Source organism: Ipomoea nil, unplaced genomic scaffold (assembly GCF_001879475.1).
Source record: "Ipomoea nil cultivar Tokyo-kokei standard unplaced genomic scaffold, Asagao_1.1 scaffold2494, whole genome shotgun sequence".
NCBI classification, from domain to species: Eukaryota; Viridiplantae; Streptophyta; class Magnoliopsida; order Solanales; family Convolvulaceae; genus Ipomoea; species Ipomoea nil.
Window position 1 is genome coordinate 140,027 of NW_017618922.1, and position 21,831 is coordinate 161,857.

At 41.9% G+C, this 21,831-nt stretch overlaps 1 protein-coding gene across 1 annotated transcript; it reads left to right on the plus strand.

The window, feature by feature from the left end:
* The first annotated feature begins 8,781 nt into the window (after positions 1-8,781).
* LOC109153487 (protein FAR1-RELATED SEQUENCE 5-like) lies at positions 8,782-10,535 on the plus strand. The gene is made up of 4 exons (XM_019301354.1): positions 8,782-8,806; positions 9,253-10,044; positions 10,156-10,294; positions 10,454-10,535. Exons 1-4 carry the CDS (start codon positions 8,782-8,784, stop codon positions 10,533-10,535), a joined length of 1,038 nt encoding a protein of 345 aa, XP_019156899.1.
* Positions 10,536-21,831: the final 11,296 nt, after the last annotated feature.

The following is a 21,831-nucleotide window of genomic DNA, read 5'->3' on the forward strand; positions in this document are numbered from 1 at the left end:
GCCACGATCGGTCGAGGCGACGCCTCGGCCACGATCGGTCGAGGCGACGCCTCGGCCACGCTCGGTTGAGGCGACGCCTCGGCCGGAGGCACGCACCTCGGCCAGCATAAGCCGCAGCCCGTCTCGGCCAACATAAAAAAAAAAAAATTCATGTGTGATTTGGAAAATAAAATCACATACACGGGATGAATCAGGATTCTGCACGATATCAAGCAAATTCAGCTTTACTCCTAAGTCAACTCAAACACATCCGTTGCCTCAAGAGTAGGGGGGACTGGTGACAGGATAATAGGGCTGGCACCCGACCCGGATCACAAATGGGCATTGACTCAGCATCACATGGGAACCCAACGGGCAGAACTCCAACGGTTAGGAATTCCAACAGGTGTCACCTTTATTGTCTTTGAAGCCACCATTGATGCCACCTTTGATGAGAGAGAGTTAAAGCCTCAACGCCTCATTCATGACTCTTCATATTCTTGCCGTTAGCTCAGCTCCCCAATGATGACTCTTCATGTTGTTACCGTTAGGACCTAGCATAAATAGAACTTCCCTCAGCTGAGCAGGGCACACACTGTACTTTCTATACTGAGACAAAAGGCAATACAACTATTGTTACTCTCTTATAGCATTATTATATTATTATTACCGGTAACGTTATTACCGTCACATATATTATATATATATATATGTATATATATATATATATATATATATATATATATATATATATATATATATATATATATGTATGTATGTATGTATGTATATATATATATATATATACATACATACATACATACATACATATATATATATATATATATATATATATATATATATATATATATATATATATATATGTAACGTTTATCCGTTACTATTATTATAACATTAGGATAAGTTATGATAATATTCAGTATTTGATATGTGGTGCAACACTAATAACCTAATAGCTAGACTACCATTATGATTAGGAGTCTAGTTAGGGTATAGGAGACCTAAAGACAATCAACCACAATGATGGCCAGTGGTTATATAAGGTCACTAGTCCTCTCACTGCTCACATTACATACCTTATACACCATCTAGAGAGAGCTGAGTAAAGTGAGAGACAAAATACTTGTTATCTCTGCAGCAGTCTGGATCGCTCAACCGTATCAAGAACTGTGGCTGGAGGTTAGTCGATCCTATTATCACATATTATAGTGATGCATGTGATATTTTAGTCTAACAGTTGGTATCAGTCGCCATAAATAATCTCTGTCTAGTTTTTTTTTAATTGCTTAAATATTTGCATATTTTATATACTTTGTTATATAATTGAGATTATGTGAATATTCTTGAGTTTGCAATTATATTGTCTGGGCTGCTGGAATATTAAGTTTTTTTTTCCGCATTAAGAAATTAAAAAAAAAGAGAGGATATTTTTGGCTTTTCTTCTGCTTCGCCGGAATTCTTTCGGTCGTGGGCGGCCATTGTTGGCGGAGACGACGAACATTCATAAACAAACAAAATTTTTTTTTTGGTTCGTCGTTTTCTTCAGTTGGCCGTCGACATTGGAGCACCGGTGATGGAGCTCCGGCGACGCAAAGGAAGCTTTTGGCCGGACTGTTTTCGCGACATAGCTACGGCGGACGGACGGCGGCAGCTTTAGCGTTGCGCGGAGGTCAGATGGTGGCGGCGGCGCTGGGATTCCGGCGTCTTTGCTGCTATCTACTTCCCTAATGGCGACGTTGGAGACTCCTAGCTGATTCGTCCTCCGGCGTCGCTGGTCTGTGCTACTGCTGGTCCCTGGTCTCTCACGAAGAAGATGAATGAAGATGGTAATTAAGGTAATGGGACAGGTCTGGCCCAATTGGGCCAGACTTGGGCTCATTATTAAGAAAAAAAAAATTATGTAATTAAATCTGGGCCTGTTTTGGTTTTGGGTCAAACCTGAATTGATATTTGGACTACATCAATTCATTCAGATTAACATCTTCATCATATTTGGACTTCTTCTAATTAAATTATCCAATTGAATTTTTTTATTCAGTCTATTATTAAATTATTATTCAACTTTAAATAATTATTCAGTTTTTAATTTTTCAGTTGAATTTTAATTTAATAATGTTTCAGATTAAATTGTATTAAGTGTTGCAATTTAATTGGGGAGTATTTTGTGAGTAATGTGCATAATCTGAGCATGCTATTTATCTCTTTATTGCAATAATTATTTGACTGTTATAATTATGCCTGTAGAAAAGCATGTTCATCAAGTTAAATTTAGAGCCTTTTAGGTCTGAATTATATGCTTTGCATGATTTAGTACCTTTAGGTGAATTAGTGCCTTTCAGGTTAGATTATGCATATTATTACTCACTCTTTAGTTATTACTCCATTCGTGCTCTTATAAAGTTCCTAAAGCACATAAAGTACATAAACAATTCGTAGTTCACCCTATTCAAAGCCTTATCCATAGGTGAAACTACACTCTTTAGATCTCTCAAACGATTTTACTTCAAAAATGAGAACACACGAATTAGGGAAGTTTCTTGGGGAGGAATACTAGTTCTATGGCCCTGGCTTAAAAGCCTTGTTGCTACTAGTCCCCTTGCGACACTACTCTGTCTAAGGAGTTGGTTTTTAACCGAGCTTCGTCTCGACCAACTTTCCTGGGAGTATACCTAAGGATTGTCTATCATATTTTGGTTTAATCTGTTTGTTTATTAGGTTTTCTTGCTAATGTGATTATGTTCTTTGGTTAATTAAAGAGTAGCCACAGCATCTTTAATTTTCCAAAATTACATATTAAGTTGTACTCACATAAAATTAATGCAAGAATATTGTAATTCACTCTGCGTGATATGGTAAAATTTAGCCCACATGCAATTTTGTTATATTTGTAGGGTTAATTAGGATGAAATACCATGCTATGATCATAATTTGCCCACAGGGATTATGTATCGGCATATAGTTTTGGTAGTTTTGTCATTAAGGGTGGAAAATTTAAAATCGCGCCCATTCCGTTTCCACCATTCGGTTTTGGTAAATTCACTATGCGTAAAAATTTAGCCCACAGGCAATTTTTATGGCATCCGAATTTATCTTTTGCATAATTTTACATTGGTAATATTATGTACTTCAGTATCTCTCTCTAATTTTTTGTGCCTCGAAAATTCTAACCAAGCATTAATTATTATTCTTTACAGCAACTCATCCTGTCACCCAAACACAAATTAATGTTCCAATCCTTAATGAAGATAACCACAAAGAGTGGAAAGCTGCTATTCTCTTGCAATTAAGATTATTAGAGTTGGATTATGCTGTTCTCAATGAGGAACCCCCTGAGGTTACTGAAGAAAGCACTGGCGAAGCCAAGCAGCTTCGCGCACAATGGGAGAAATCCAATGGATTATGTGTGCTCTTCATTAAGTCACGAATTTCCAGAAAAATTCGTTTTTGCTTTGAGGACATTAGGAAAGCTAAGCCCTTGCTCAAAGCTATCGATGATAACTTCATTGTATCAAAGAAAGTTTTGGCAATGACTCTAATCATGAAGTTGAGAAATTTGCATCTTTCCACTATCAAGGGAACGCGTGAACACATTATGCAACTCAGGGATATTGCGGCTCAATTAAAGGAGTTGGAAATCATTCTACCAGATGATTATTTGGTGCTTTTTGCACTTGATACCCTTCCTCAGGAGTACAATCCTTTTAAGATTTCCTACATCACATAAAGAGGACTGGTCTATCAATGAGTTGATAACCATGTGTGCAATGGAGGAACAAAGGCTTGTGGCTAAGCTTGGGTATGTTCCATCTTCTTTTGTTTGTTTCGAATCTAATATGTCAGAAGTTAATACTAATTCTTGGTGGGTTGACTCTGGTTCAACAATCCACATTGCAAACTCTTTGCAGGATTTGACAAAATTGAGACAGCCAACGGGAACTGAGTGTAGCATCTTCTCTGGAAACAAGATTGCGTCACCAGTCGAAGCTGTCGAAGTTTGCAATTTAGGTTTGGACAATGGTTTTGTATTGACATTAGAAAAGACATTTTATGTTCCTAGTTTTTCTAGGAACTTAGTTTCAGTATCTAGACTTGTACCCTTCAGATATTCTTTTGAATTTAATACCAATAATATCAAGTTATTTCATTATTATACTTGTGTTGGTACTGGTACATTGTCTAATGGTCTTTTCCGTCTTAAATTAAAGAATGATTCAGTTTACAATTCTTTACATGTTCAAAACGGCACCAAACGGTGTAGTATTAACGACAATTCCTCAATGTTGTGGCATCGGAGATTAGGTCATATCTCCCTTGAGCGTATTAAAAGGTTAGTAAAGGATGGAGTACTTTCTACTCTAGACTATACTGACTTTGAGACTTGCGTTGACTGCATTAAGGGTAAGCAGACAAACAAATCAAAGAAAGGTGCCAATAGAAGTTCAACGTTGTTGGAAATTATTGATACTGACATATGTTGTCCTGATATGACAATACCTGGTCAGAAATATTTCATCACCTTTATTGATGACTTCTCAAGTTTTTCCTATGTGTATTTACTTCATCATAAACATGAAGCATTGGACGCCTTTAAATCTTTTAAAGCTGAAGTTGAAATCCAATGTAACAAGAAAATACACATAGTTAGGTCCGATAGGGGTGGTGAATACTATGGTAGATATACTGAGAATGGACAAGCGCGTGGTCCCTTTGCTAAGTTTCTTCAAGAACATGGGATTGTTGCCCAATACACCATGCCTGGTCTTCCGGACCAAAATGGTGTAGCTGAAAGAAGAAACCGGACCCTTCTGGATATGGTGCGGAGTATGCTTAGCAACTCTAAGCTTCCGAAGTCGTTGTGGGATGAAGCACTTAAGATGGCAACGTATATATTAAACCGTGTTACAACCAAGGCTGTCCCTAAGACACCCTTTGAGTTATTCAAAGGTTGGAAACCGAGTTTGCAACATATGCGTGTTTAGGGATGTCCGTCTAAGGTGAGGATATATAACCCACACGAGAAGAAACTTGACACAAGGACGATTAGTGCTTTCTTTATTGGATATGCACAATCTTCTAAGGGGTTCTATTGTCCATCTCATACTACTAGGATAGTGGAATCAAGGAATGCTAAATTTCTTGAAGATGACTTGATTAGTGGGAGTGATAGGTTTAAGGACTTAGTTCCTTCCTTCGATCATATTGACTCGCAACCTTCTACGTCATCTGGTGGGGTTGTACTTATTCGCAGTGCTCCTTTAGTTCTGCCTGTAGATATACCACCTACCGTTGAGATTCCACAAACTGTTGAGGATCAGCCTTTGGAAGAACCAATTCAGGACTTACAGCAACCGCCTGAACTAGATTTCGAACCAATGGTTGAACCAACTCAGGATATACAGCAAGATTCTGAGCCGATGCAGACTGAACCAATTCAAGAACTGCCACCAGTTCCTGAAGAGGTAGTTGATCCGCAGCCTGTGCAAGGCGGTGGGGGTCAACCTTAAGACGGTCTACTCGGATAAGGCAATCAGCAGTTCCTAGTTATTATGTTTCGTATCTACAAGAATTTGACATAGGGGTAGAAAATTATCCTAAAACATTCTCTCGAGCCACAAATTGTGCACAGTCTGACTTATGGTTGGAAGCCATGAAAGATGAAATGAATTCCGTGAAGGACAATGGAGTTTGGGATCTTGTTGAGTTGCCTAATGGGGCCAAGGCCGTTTGTTGTAAATGGGTCTTTAAGGCTAAAAGAAACTCATTAGGCAACATTAAGAGATACAAGGCCCGGCTTGTTGCCAAGGGATTTACTCAAAAAGAAGGAATCGATTACAAGGAGACCTTTTCTCCTGTATCAAAGAAAGATTCACTTCGAGTTATTCTGGCATTAGTTGCACATTTCAATCTTGAGTTGTAACAAATTGATGTGAAAATCGCTTTCCTAAATGGTGATCTAGAAGAGGAGGTTTATATGAAACAACCTGAAGGTTTCTCTTCTAGGGGTGGTGAGCATTTAGTATGTAAGCTTAAGAAATCCATATACGGTTTAAAACAAGCCTCCCGTCAATGGTATATCAAATTCGATGGGGTAATTTCTTCATTTGGTTTTGTTAAAAATCCCTCAGATAACTGTAGATACCAGAAGGTGAGTGGGAGTAAAATTTGTTTCCTTGTTTTATATGTGGATGACATCTTACTTGCCACCAATGATAAGGGGATGCTTTGTGATGTGAAACAATTTCTTTCTAAAGAACTTTGATAAGAAGGATATGGGTGATGCCTCTTATGTTATTGGCATTAAAATTCAGAGAGATAGGTCCCGGGGTATACTGGGTTTATCTCAAGAAACCTATATAAACAAAGTTTTAGAGAGATTTCATATGCAAAATTGTTCACCAAACGATGCTCCCATATCTAATGGGGATAAATTCATTTTGGACCAATGTCCGGAAAATGACTTGGAGAAAGAATCTGTGGAGAACATCCCTTGTTGGATGTCTTGGATATATTCAAGTCTGTACAAGGCCGAACATTGCTCTTGCGGTTGGAATGCTTGGGCGTTACCAAAACAATTTGGGGTTAGACTATTGGAGAGCTGTAAAGAGGGTTCTAAGGTATCTCAGATGAACCAAAAGTTACAAGCTTGGGTTTATATAGACGGACAATTTAGATGTTGTCAGTTATTCAGACGCGGACTTCGCTGGCTGTGTTGATTCTCGAAATCAACTTCAGGGTGCGTCTTTATTATGGCCAGTGAGGCTATCTCATGGAGAAGTGTTAAACAGTCCTTAATAGCTACTTCTACCATGGAAGCTGAGTTCATTTCCAGTTTCGAGGCAACTTCATAGGGTGTTTGGCTAAAGAATTTTATCACTGGGCTTAGAATTATGGATTCTATATCTAAGCCATTGAAAGTCTATTGTGACAACTCAGCTGCAGTCTTCCTAGCTAAGACCACAAAAGTGGGAGTCGAATTAAGCACATCGACATCAAGTTCTTAGCAATTAGGAATCGTGTCGAAAATAAAGTTATATTCTTTGAACACATTCATACTGAGTTGGTGTTAGCAGATCCCTTGACTAAATGCATGCCTTCAGTTAAATTCAAGGATCTGGTTCAGAAAATGGGACTTTTCACACTATGGAATTTGTATATACATTCAGTTTCAATAAAATTCTTTGGCATTCAGACATTTTCTCAATTAAGTGTGTACACCTTCATTTACTTTATATTGATGAGAAAATGTACTTCAGGGACTTGGAATAAACATAGGGTTTATTTCGTTGGGTTTTGTTTCCTAATTAAGTGCTCAATGGCAGTTTGCATTTGATCATAATGGATACTACTCGTGCTAATGAGAACATATCATTATGGTTGGTGTATTTCTGTTATTGAGTGGTAGTGCTTGCACCAAGTGGGAGAATGTAACGTTTATCCGTTACTATTATTATAACATTAGGATAAGTTATGATAATATTCAGTATTTGATATGTGGTGCAACACTAATAACCTAATAGCTAGACTACCATTATGATTAGGAGTCTAGTTAGGATATAGGAGACCTAAAGACAATCAACCACAATGATGGCCAGTGGTTATATAACGTCACTAGTCCTCTCACTGCTCACATTACATACCTCATACACCATCTAGAGAGAGCTGAGTAAAGTGAGAGACAAAATACTCGTTATCTCTGCAGCAGTCCGGATCGCTCAACCGTATCAAGAACTATGGCTGGAGGTTAGTCGATCCTATTATCACATATTATAGTGATGCATGTGATATTTTAGTCTAACAATACACACATATATATGTATATATATATGTGTATATATATATATATACATATATATGTGTGTATATATATATATATATATATACACACACACACACACACACACACACACACACATATATATATACATGTGCACTTTAGTGCCTCAGGGTGTGCCGTTCCACTCATCTGCCGGCTTGCGTAACAGAATTCAGCAGTCCAAATTCAATTTAATTCAACATTTGGATGACGAACACCGTAATGGGGTTTCAGTGGAATTACTTTCGTTGTTGTTTGTTGCCGCCATTGTCTCCGGTGAGTTTCTTTGTCGTTTCACGTAGTTTGCCGGTGTTGGATGCAGTGTCCGTAATTCGCAGGCAACGGTCGTGAGCAGTGCTGGAGTGGATGTGGAGATCGTTGAAATAGAGTCCCAATGTGTTGTTGAATTAGAGTCCCAGTGAATTCCTTCTTGTTGGCCTAAATTCTAGGGATCTAATCAATTTTATTATTTAGGTCAAAATTATTAGGGGGCTAAAATTACTCTTAAAACCTTTTGAATCTTTTATATTGATGATTAATTGACTTAGATCCAATGGTTGGGATGGGTTCTTATGTTCTTAAAACCTTTTGAATCTTATGTTCTTAATTGACTTAGATCCAATGGGTGGCCTTCAAGTAGGAACCACTCAATAGGTGAGAACATAAGAACCCATCCCAACCATTGGATCTAAGTCAATTAATCATCAATATAAAAGATTCAAAAGGTTTAAAGAGTAATTTTAGCCCCCTAATAATTTTGACCTAAATAATAAAATTGATTAGATCCCTAGAATTTAGGCCAACAAGAAGGAATTCACTGGGACTCTAATTCAACAACACATTGGGACTCTATTTCAACGATCTCCACATCCACTCCAGCACTGCTCACGACCGTTGCCTGCGAATTACGGACACTGCATCCAACACCGGCAAACTACGTGAAACGACAAAGAAACTCACCGGAGACAATGGCGGCAACAAACAACAACGAAAGTAATTCCACTGAAACCCCATTACGGTGTTCGTCATCCAAATGTTGAATTAAATTGAATTTGGACTGCTGAATTCTGTTACGCAAGCCGGCAGATGAGTGGAACGGCACACCCTGAGGCACTAAAGTGCACAGACGGAAACCGCCACCCCCTGCTGTGTGCCGGCTAATTTTAATGTACAATCCCGGAGCATTGTATGTACCCTATGCTCGTAATTACTGAGTAGCATGTGTGCACATATGTGCTAAGATACGTGCCAATTAGGGATGAAACCCAAATCTATGATCCCGATGCGGCGTGTGTGCCTCTACGTGTTCTCGAATGTGCCAAACTGGTCAATACCCCACAATAGGAGTGCATAATGGCTCAAACCTAAAATCCTAATCAGTTTCTAACATTTTGTATTAATAACTTTTCACTGCTCTACTGATGAACCCTGCTCAACAGGCTGTGTTATCAACATCTCTGCTGGCACAACGAAGTACTGGACTCCAAAGTGTGAACCCACCAAGAAGCCTTTCCCGGGTCAGGTGTTTACTAGTTTGGAAGCTGCAATTCAGTTTTACCAAACTTACGCAAAGAGTACTGGGTTTGACGTGCATCGTGCATCCGATAAAAGGGACCGGCATGGAAAGATCACATGGAAGTATGTGTTGTGCTCACGTGCAGGCTTTAAACTTCCTACTGGCGAGGGGGATGGCGTAGGCATACTGACAACTGATCACAAGAACACAACTAAAAGGCGCCGTGTCACAAACAGAGTGGGGTGTAATGCAAAGATAGTATTCAAGAGATTAGATAGTGATAGTTTTGAGGTAAACTCAATCGAGGAACGCCACACTCATTCATTATGCACACCAATTTCTAGACCATTCATGAAGGCAAATAGAAAACTTGACCTTGGTCACCAAAATTTCATCATCAACTGCTCAAAGGCAAACATCGGGTCGTGCAAGAGCTTTACACTATACGAAGAGATGGTAGGAGGTTTTGAGAATGTTGGAGCTACAGTAACAGATTTTGGTAATTTCAAACGAGATATAATGGCATATATAGAAGACACAGATGCCCAACTAGTGATAGATAAGTATATGGAGAAGAAAAACGTGTCACCTGATTTCTATTTTGCCCACGATGTTGACGAGCTGGACCAACTGTGCCGAATATTTTGGGCAGATCCTCAGGCACGTCACAATTTCAAGCTATTCGGTGATACTATGTCATTCGACGCCACATACGGTACAAATAGGTAACCCCAACTATCTTCGCCACCTGTATGCTCTAATTTTTTCTGATACGCAAAAAATAATGTGTATGTATTTGTGGTGGTTGCTGTGTGCACCGTTGTAGATCATGGTGTGTACACTAAACCAGTGTGCATAGATGCACCCTGCAAGTGCCTAATGGGCACACAACTGCCTAATACCCTACTTGAAAACACCTCAGCTACAGAAGGCTACCAGGCACATGTGTGCCCACCAGGCACTCAGTGTGTGCCTCCCGTGTTACAAAAAACATATTAACATGCTATGCCTTTGTGTAGTACACTGTGTGCACATCCCTAGAATTTTCTGCTTTGTGGTTTTACCCTACTAAAACAAATAACTAACTACTAAAATTCTCCCACTCCTTGATTTGTTACCTGTAGGTACAAGTTGGTGTTTGTGCCATTCACCGGGGTTGACCACCACAAGAAGAGCGTGACATTTGCAGCAGGACTAATCGCCTGAGAACATGTGGACTCCTACACATGGCTGCTCGAACACTTCAAAAACGCAATGGGTAAAGTTCCAGCATGCACAGTTACCGACCAAGACCCCGCAATGAAAGCTGCAATAGCCAGAGTATTTGATACAACTCGCCACAGGTACTGCATGTGGCACATCATGACAAAGGTTTGCGAGAAAGTAGGGCCAACATTAGCTAAGAATGATGGATTATTAACAAGCTTAAACAACGTGGTTTGGAATGAGTTGCAAACAATTGAAGAATTTGAAACAGCCTGGCAAACAGTCATGGAGGACCATAATCTAGTTGAGCACAAATGGTTTAACCACTTGTTCGAGATACGTGCACAATGGATACCAGTAATCTTCAACGACGTGTTCATGGGTGGCTTACTCAGAACAACATCGAGGTCAGAGTCGGAGAATAGCGTATTCAGCAAATGCACTTCCCCCTATCTAAGTTTATTAGAGTTCTTCACAAAGTTCGAGAAAGCATATACATACATCGCCACTACCAATTGCAACTAAACGCAGAATGTGAGGGCAAATTCCCAGAGTTGAAAACACCATTACTGCTAGAGCGTCAAGCCGCCACAACGTATACCGTCGAAGTGTTTTATGATGTCCAAAAAGAAATAGTCGACGCGTGCTTCTCATCCCAATTTGTTACGAAAACAAATGAAGGATGCACCCAAAAATTTGATATAGAGGACACAAACAAGTCGACATATTCAGTGGAGTACAATTCAACCAACAGAACAGTACAATGCACATGCAAGATGTTCCATAGGATTGGGATACAGTGCAAACATGTGTTCTTGGCATTCAAGGCTGCAAATCTGGAGCGAATACCGAGCCAGTATATCTTACCACGATGGTCACGCAACACATGCTGGCCTCACACGCAGATCTACGCAAACACCGACCAGCATGGTTCGACCGAACACGTGGACGGGGCTACAAGAATGGGGACCGTATTTGATGAGTTCTTCAAGTGTGTTGGGTATGCATACGGTAATAACGACAAAATAAATGAGCTGGCACACCTACTAAAAGCACACAGAGAGAAATCAGCAGAAAGCATACCCCAGGACGAAACCAGAGCATCAAAAAGTGATATAATACGTGGCTTCTGTGGGGGCCACCTCATCACCAAACATCAAGGTTCACCCCCCTGCAATTGCTAAAAACAAGGGTTCCGGTAAGCGTTTCAAGTCAACAAAGGAGATTGCATCAACACTAGCAGCCAAGGGGGAAAGGAAGTGCCGGACATGCAACACATACGGACACCATGATAGTCGCAACTCGAGTTACGGACGAAGACCAAGTCATAAGTAGGATAACCGAACTGTGCACTTGAGACTAGGATCGTGTGCCAGACTAATGTACTGCCAATTATTTTCTTCACATTCTTTAATGATGTATTTGTGTACAGATAACTAGCTACCCACTCCATTTATCATAGCAATATATGTGTTCACATGAATCGATTAGTTCAATCTGTCTTAAATTAGCTATTGCAGACCGAGTCAATCGATTAAACAGTATGTGCACGTGAGAATAGACGTGTGTGCCATTCTGCCAAATGCAACCACCAACAATTGTTAATACTAGAACGTGTGCACAGGATACCAAACTTGTGTGCCATCACGTGCTGTATACTTGTAGCCACCCCCTAGGTGCACGCACAGTCAACAGTATGTGCCATTCTGGTCAGACCGTGCCAAAGCGGTCGTTAGGGCCAAAACTACAGTTGTTGTGCTATCGCGTAAAACTACGTGTGCCAGAGTGGTCAATATGACTGGCCAAAACAACCACCACTCATAAATGAAGAGTAAGCACCCAGAAAAATAGAAAATTCTATACGGGAACACTAATAAGGAACATATTCACCGTGCATACCCAAATGACCTAGGTTGATACGCTAATCAAGGAACAGAGATAATAGTGTGCATACGAGACTACACGTGGTGTGCCAATCTGCAAAATGCAACCACCAAGAAATGCTAATACTGTCTTGTGTGCACTGGATACCAAACTTGTGTGCCATAACGTGTTGTATAGTTGTAGCCACACCCTATGTGCACGCACATTCAACAGTATGTGCCATTTTGGTCAGACCGTGCCAAAGCAGCCGTTACGGCCAAAACTAAAGTTGTTGTGCTCTTGCACAAAACTACATGTGCCAGGGTGATCGGTCGGACTAGACAAAACAGCCACCACTCATAAATGAATAGTAAGCACCCAGAAAAAATAGAAAATTCCAATACGGAAACACTAATAAGGAACATATTCACCGCGCATACCCACACGACCGAGGCTGATACGCTAATCAAGGAACAGAGATAATAGTGTGCACACGAGAATACACCGGTGTGCCAATCTGCCAAATGCAACCACCAAGAATTGTTAATACTAGAACGTGTGCACTAAATACCATACTTGTGTGTCATCACGTGCTGTATAGTTGTAGCCACGCCCTATATGCACGCACATTCAACAGTATGTGCCATTCTGGTCAGACCGTGCCAAAGCGGCCGTTACGGCCAAAACTACAGTTGTTGTTCTCTTGCATAAAACTGCGTGTGCCAGAGTGATCGGTCGGACTGGCCAAAACAACCACCACTCATAAATGAAGAGTAAGCACCCAGAAAAATACAAAATTCTATACAAAAACACTAATAAGGAACATATTCACCGCGCATACCCATATGACCGAGGCTGATACGCTAATCAAGGAACAGAGATAATAGTGTGCACACGAGAACACACGTGTGTGCCAATATGCCAATTGCAACGACCAAGAATCGTTAATATTAGAACGTGTGCACTCGATACCAAACTTGTGTGCCATCACGACTGCTGAATAGTTGTAGCCATACCCTATGTGCATGCACATTCAACCGTATGTGTCATTCTGGTCACACCATGCTAAATCGATCATTACGGCCAAAACTATAGTTGTTGTGCTCTTGCGTAAACCTACATGTGCCAGGGTGGTCGGTACGACTGGACAAAAAAACCACCACTCATAAATGAAGAGCTAGGATGAAATGCTAATCAAGAAACAGAGATAATAGTGTGCACACAGGAATACATGTGTGTGCCATTCTGCCAAATGCAACTACCAAGAATGGTTAATACTAGCACGTGTGCACAAGAACACCAAATTGTGTGCCATTATGTGCTGTACAGTAGTAGCTATGCCCTGATTTGCACGCATGTTGGACAGTATGTGCCAGTATGTTTTGACTGAGCCACAACAGTTCTACAGAGCAAACTTTAGTTGGAATACACATGAGTTCAACTAATGTACAAGCATGAAGTGTTCTGACTAGTGCCATAGCACGGCTGGTGCACTCAAGCTCATGTGCACTGGGTTAACAATTTGTGTGCCGTCATGTATCGACAGAATCAACCAACACTCGTAACGGAAAAATAGACGCAGAAAAACAATATAAATTAAAATAGGCCACGGTAACAAAAAACATATTCACCGAACATAACCAAGTGAACTAAACTAAACTACTAATCAACTCGTTGCTAAGAAACATAAAGCATAAACTATCTTTGTTCGATTGGATCATGGTATTGGACTACACTCCGAATGTTCTTCGAATGGTGAGCATTAATCTCATTCGTCAAAATTTGCCGCATATAAGACATCCTCAACAACTCAAGACCCCTAGTATCACCCCTCTGTAGACCACAATCCCATGCATTCACCGATTGGCCCAAAAAAGACTCCATATGTCGCATTGCAAATATCCCACAATCCACTTTGTTACGAGGATCACGCCAGCGCATCTGCATCCTTCTCGGGATAATCCTCCTCACAACAGCCCCATATCGCAAATCAACCTCATCATCAAGGAACACAGACAACAAATCTTTCTGCAACCACAAAAAGAGCACAAAGAAACAAGGTTAACGTAATGATATGGATAAACCACCAACAGGGTCAAGACAAGTGTGCACACAGGTAGACACAGGTGTGCCATACTGTCCGAGCAGCCATCATAAGATATAGGTGTGCACTTACGAAAATATGTGTGAGCCGTATTGAACAGAATAGCGGGATAACCACCCACCATAATAAACATACAGTGTGCTGTGGGTGAAAAAAACAAATGACTAAAAACCACATACCAACACCTCAGGAGCCCCACCATACTTGTCCTCATTAGTCATGCTAACCGAGGAATTATCAATTATGTCAATTCGTTTCCGCACCATGTCCACACTAATAACATAGTAGTGACCACTTTGTAGAATCGGGAAAATAAACTGTACACGTGCAACATACGAAACAAACGACCATACTAACCAAAGACCGCTTATAAAACGCCAAATGAACATCAAATACAAAAAATTTAAACCAACAGTTTTGAATACCATGTCAACACCTTGCCACGACTCATGAGGAGACATCTTCAGTCCCATCTCCATCCTCTCATAGAACCAGTCTAACCGGCGTGCACGCGACTGAGTTCGTTCCACCACTGTATTGAGCTACAGAAATGGACAACAACACAGTAAAATTCTAACAGACATAGCTAAATACATTATATTTAACACAAAAGGCAAAAGGGAAAAAAGGGAAGATACTGTGGTTTGAATCCCAGCAAAAAGCCTCCGAGGAGAACCCTCAGGCCTATAAATCTCTCTAACGTTTAGAATGCAACACCAGACATCAATTACAGCAACCCGCAATTGAGACCCAACTGCCAAGGACAACATATCCTCACGTGTCGCAGCCCACCCAATGTAGTTGAATAGTTCCTCATGACTAAATTGAAACAGCAACACAACATTAATTTAAACACAACAAACACCATCAACTACCTAAAAATCGGAGGAACGAGAGGCATACATGTTAGCATGTGGGTGGCCCAGAACCCAATTGTAAAACACATGGTCCCCGAGGGGAGTTGGCAAATACCTAGACATCAAACTCGTACCACCATCTCGAACTACGACCCCAACTCCACGAGGACGCTTCACCTTTACAGGCGCACCCAACGCCGACCCACTTCGCAGCATACCCGGCTACGAACACATATTTATCAACAAAAAACCAACATAACATAAACAATACGCTGACAATTAAAGAAGGACCAATACCTGGACAGGGGTCACACACTGCACCCCACAACCCATTCGGGATCCGTCCTCAACAGTTGCATTGCCATCTAGAGGTTCAGCTACCTCCCCACCTAAATGTGTGGGCCCGGTGGGGGTTTGCAATGGCATTTTCAACAAAGACTGAAAAAAAACAATTTAACAATTAAATGCAAAGTTCACAAAACTCGCAGTGTGCACCTGCGTAGCAAAGAGTGTGCATGCGTGCTAGTGAGACCACCCTGAAAATCTGTATGTTCAACCAAAATGGGAAAAAAAAAATAAAAATAAAGACTAAACAACCGCACCAACAACCCATACGACTAAAGAAACAGAGTTCGTTTCGTGGAGAACATGAAAGATACAGACGTGCATATAGGTTTAACTGCGTGTGCCATACTATACAACAATACGGAAAAGGAAAATTAACCAACCAAAACCGTACAACTGAAGAACATATATTTCTAGAGTTTACATAATGTGACAGCCTAAATGACTAAATAACACAGCAACCTAAGACATCGCCATACGTATCAAACCAAATAATACAACGCAGTCCCCTAAACAAAAAAACAAGCTGCCTTCAATACACAATATATGTACTACAACCAAAACGACAGCATCGCACAAAACACAAAAACACCCAAAAGTCCAAGAGTGCTAGCCTAGACTACAACCTTCTTAAATTTTTTACGCTTGTAGACAAGCATACTTACAGCTCGATCCCGGACAACAGGTGGATGAACATCACTCTCAAGGACATCAGGCGGATCAACTCGAGCAACATCAACAACCCCGGCAGCATCATCATACTCGCACACCACATCCACAACATCATCCCACCGCTGCGAAGGCTAATCCTGAGACAACCCGAGGCTAAGAGATGGCATGTCCAACATAGCATTACGCTCCTGAATGGCACGCTCAATCTCTCCAAGTGCACGCACGTTATCCGGGTTAGCCCAAAAAGCATCCTGAGTCGGCGTGAACAACGACTGTGTAGACTCTTGAGAATCCCCACCTTGACCAGACATTTGTAAGCCCCTCCCTAACATCAAAAGCGACGCGCTCATGACCTCGATGAGGCTATCCGTCCGTACACTAGACTCGGCTCCACCAGCCTCCTAAATCACCCGAATCAACTGTAACAGAGCGCATGCCGCACCCCTTGCCTTCTCAATAACCCGATCAGTCAAAGGCTGCAACACATAAGAGAATAACATTATCAGACAAACCCCAGCACAAACACACAACATCCCCCCCCTACCCAAACCACAAAATGAAACATGAGCCAATCAGAATGCGGGTTGTGCACCCCAGTGCCATTGCACATACCAGTGTGTGCCATCTTACGCCACCATGTGCACATACCAATACTCAGCCCAAACAAAGAAACTAGGAAAAATTGGAATAGCTAGAGAGATAAGATACCTTGCCCTGATCATCCTCTACAGAACCAACAGACGGAGCAACTTCAACGCCATCACCCTCCCTCCGAACATCATCACCAGGCTCGCCAGGTAGTGGAACCGCACAGAACCGTGGCACGAAAGTCCCCAACCCAAACCCAGCACCACGGATCTCAGCAAACTCCCGCTCACGGAGCATCTTGCTCGTCCAACCAATAAAGGCTGGAGAAGCTCTAGGTACAGCCCTACGCATCCACACAACACGATCCACATAAAACATCTGCACAACAGAAAGGAACACACATCAAAACAAACACGCTAGCGCAAAAACCAAACAATAAGCAAATGGAAACAAAGTTATTATTACCGTCAAGAACAAGATAGGCCCAATGAAACGCTGCTTCGTATTTACCAACCACTGTTCACGCGTCTCGACCAAACTATCCAACAGAAACTTACACCAATTCAGATTCTTAATCCTCCCAACCTCCTCACAATCGTCCAAGATCATCTGGTAGGCATACCCATTGTGCATACACCGTATCAATGTGCTAACCATCAACGTCGTGAAATTCCACTGGAACCACTCATACCCCGCACCTAACAATCCCATCTCATCAGATATCCACGTGGGTGTAATAACATGCGACGATGCAGAAAACTGACCCCTCCAAGCAAGCAAGAAGTCACTAACATCATTATTGCCTCGCTTCGTGATCTCCACCTCACCCCTAGGTAGCCCAAGTATAGCCTCCCCATCCTCCTCATGGATTTTCACTAAAACCCCATTGCCCAATCCTAACGTCATCGTTGTTGGATCAAAATTCTGCAACAACCACCGTCCCAACCGACCGGGCGTCTCCATAATCTCCAAGTCCAACAACTTCCCAAATTCCAACTCACAAACTGCCCGGCGTTGCCGTCTCCCTAGTTTCTGACACCCCTTGACAAGGACCCTAGCAGAACACCTAGTTGTCATGCTTGGAAAGCGGGCCTCCTCCTCTGGAGTCAACTCATAATCAGGTTCAGCCTCCAGCCTTCGAAGGAATGCCCGTGCCCCCATAGCACCACCACCCCTGGCATTAGTACCACGACCCCCATGTGGCAGTCCACCCTCACCCTGAGGTTGATCACCTACACAATGCATTACACCAAACATGAACAAAAAATCACGCAATTAGAAACGCGGATGCCATATCAAAAAAATTATAAGGAAATAAAGAATGTAGCAGCCAGAAACTAATCAACTAAACCCACTAAACCAAGATGGCACAAACAAACGAACAAATGTGCACCCACCATATACCAAATAAAAGGGAACCAAAACCGGCTGCTTCGGACTATTTTCCCCTTATACTGTCTATAGTCTAGGCTAGCACAGTAATAAAAAAACCCCAAAAATCAAACTAAAAAAACCCCACACTAGCATCAACCACTGACGACGTGAAGAACCCAACAAATCAAACAACTACACAATTTATATATAAGAAAAAAAAAACACACAAAAGGCTCAGTAATTTGAAAAAAAAAAAAAAGAGGCAGTGTTGAACTGGAATGAAATTTCAGTGCTGCACTGGAATTCTGGAATTTCATTCCAGTGCTGCACTAAAATTTCATTCCAATTCCAGTGCAAGCACTGGAATGAAATTCGAATTCCAGTGCTCGCACTAGTATTTCAATATTGAAAAAAAAAAGAAAACTAAACAAAACAAAAATTTCATTGCCAAATAACTCAAATGTAATGTTCAAGCTTCAACTCAATCAAGACTAGAAAATAAAAATCAACACAGCAACCAAGCAATTGTCACTTTTCCAGTCTTCTTCGACACTCAAGGCAGCCAAGGCTCAAGCAATTAGAAATCAAAACTCAAAATTTCCAGATTCGAACTTGGAGAAAAAAAAAGGGAGAAAACCAACCTGGAGTAGCGGTCGACCGTCGTGGGCGCTTATGTAACACCCCAGATTTTCAAGACATTTAAAACTTATAATAAAGGTAGAATCTTATTAAATCCCAAGATATAAATACAAGCGTTCGGGGTGCTATGCCACACCTGGGCTAGAGAACCCAAGTGCACAGGCTAACTAACTAATATCCTCAAAGCGTAAATACGTAAACGTGGCACGCAGGCCAAAAGGGAAACTATCTACTTCTAAGTTCTAGCGCACTCCAGTGACTTAATCTTCTGTGCCTGAAAGCCAAATATATCTGTTCAGCGAGAGATGCTGGTAACCCACTCCAACGCGTTGAAATACAATACATATAGAGATATATATAGATATACGAAAACCATTTTGAGCATGAAGATATATCCTACGAACTCTAGCTTTAAAACCGGGAATGACTCGACAGATAAGGCCAGACACAAGCAACAGTTATAACGAGCATATGCAGTTCACAACAGATAAGGCAGATAAGGCAAAGCATAAACAATGATCATAACCCAACATGAACAATCCCCAATATAAATTCCATAGTCACATCCCCTAAGACACTCCTAATCACAACTCGTCCATATCACAACACATAACGCACGTTGTTGGCGCCACAGGACCACTCGCATGCCCATACATGCGGGTCAGCGCATATAGCTCTGACACGGCCCCACAGCACCATGCCCCGTATCGCAACACGGGGAGGCCGATCGCAACTGACCGATGAACCGCAGCTCATCATAATGTTTGATCGCAACCAAACAGTGGACCGCAGCCCAAGAGAGTATGTCATCTGACTGTAGCCAGGAATTCCCATCTGACTATAGCCAGCCTCTGAACCGCAGCTCAGGAAAGATGTCACCTGATTGCAGCCAGGAATTCCCATCTGACTACAACCAGCTTCTGGACCGCAGCCCAGGTTACCGTCATCCGGCTACAGCCAGGAATTCCCATCTGACCATAGCCGGCTTCTGAACCGCAGCTCAGGATAACCAATCCGATCGCAACCGAATTGGGGTAACACGCACACATAACACATAGCAAGCACATGCAACCCACATTACACATTGGGAAGGGGGATAAAGCGTATAACAACCTTATGCGTGATCCATCACGTACTAAGAATAGTCCTAAGGGGTTCATACTCCTTCCACCTAGGTCAACGGGATACCAATTCAACTAGCATGCAATATAATAGACTCATAAACCTACGAACGGTACCCGAAATATCAAACTAGACATAGGCACAACAAACGGGGTCCGTTGGGACACCACAGGGATCGGGGAAACATCAAACGGGGAAGCCGGGGTCCCGAGGGGGGAAGATTCTAGCGGGTAGCCGGTGGGTGGGGGGTCCACCCGCCGGCTGCCCGCCGGTAACACTGTTTCGGGCAGCGGGTGCCCGGCGGGCAGCTGCCCGCCCGCCGGCTGCCCGCTGCCGGAGCTGCCCGTGAATGCCGCGGGTAGGTGGCGGGTCCCCTACCCCCACCTACCCCCCACTGACTCTTTTCATCACTTTTCGCCCCGGGAACCGATGTGGAACCCGAAACCATGCTTAGACACTTTTCACGCCCCGGGAATTCTTGGAACTCTTTGGGTGGTGAGAGATTAATGCGGTGGGGATTCTAGGTGCCTCCTAAGTTCCCTATTTATATATTTAAGATTCCTAGTTAGGGCCTAAATGGTATGGGTTTACTAATTCTATTCCATATAGGGCTAGGGCTTGTTTTAGGGATAAGGGTCCATGGTCCATAGTGGACCATATTAATTAAAGAGAATCCTAATCCTAATCTGAATAGTAAAAGGCCTACTTCCTTTATTCCTAATAGGCTTAAGACTCTTATTCGGGTAAGGGTCCACGGTTCATGGTGGACCTCACTAATTAATTAAAGGTAACCCTAACATAATTAAATCATATTTAATTATTATTAACGGGATTAATTAAATAATTAATCCGGGATTGAAGGCCGTAACACGGGGTGTTACACTCTCCCCCCTTACGAGAAGCTTCGTCCCCGAAGCTTGGAAATCGTTGCAGGGTTAACGAGTCAAGAGTAGAACCGTGGTCCTATAGAGAGGGTATTCCACAGGGGAATTGTATACTTGTACGCCTATGCGTGTTGGGTTTTTGGGAACGATTAGGTTTACAGGGCTAAGAGAGTGGGTTTCAAACTTGAGGATACGGTGAATTCAGGAATTAGGATCAAGTTTTCAAGGTTGCAACTTAGGTTGTGAGGTTGCCACCTTGTATGGAATCATTAAAACATGGGATTACGAATGGGGTCTGAAGGGTAGAAAGGGTTTTGAAATAAGGAGGGGGCCGATTTTCCGAGGGAGGGAAAGGAATTCGGCTAGGATGGGTTAAGGTTTCTCGATCCCAAGTGAATAATCTGGCTAGATGCTTTGATCACGATGCGTCGACGAGCTGATGATCCTCCTTCCTTGGTGTTGGTACTTGCTTGACTTTAAGATCCTTGTTAGACCTTGCTTCCCGGGCTAAGGTTTCATCCTTCTCTTCTATCTTGAGGGAAATTCCCGTGGTGATTCAACACTTACTTCTTTAATGCACCCAAGGTCTTGACCAAGTTGGGTCAACTAAGCCAATCTCTTAGGGCGCCCTTCCCAAATTCTTCCCAAAGTCTCTTGGGAGTCGATGGACTTTGGGTTGAATTTCTCTTCTTATTGAATTTCATCTCCTCTTTAGTGGATGAAATTCTTAGTAAGACTTCATGTCTTACCCGAGGTTCGGCATTGTTGTGCCCTTTTGTGTTACTTTTAATGATAAAGGTGTCCTTGTGTGCCCTTTTTCTTTTTAAAGCGCAGTCGGTTACGAAATC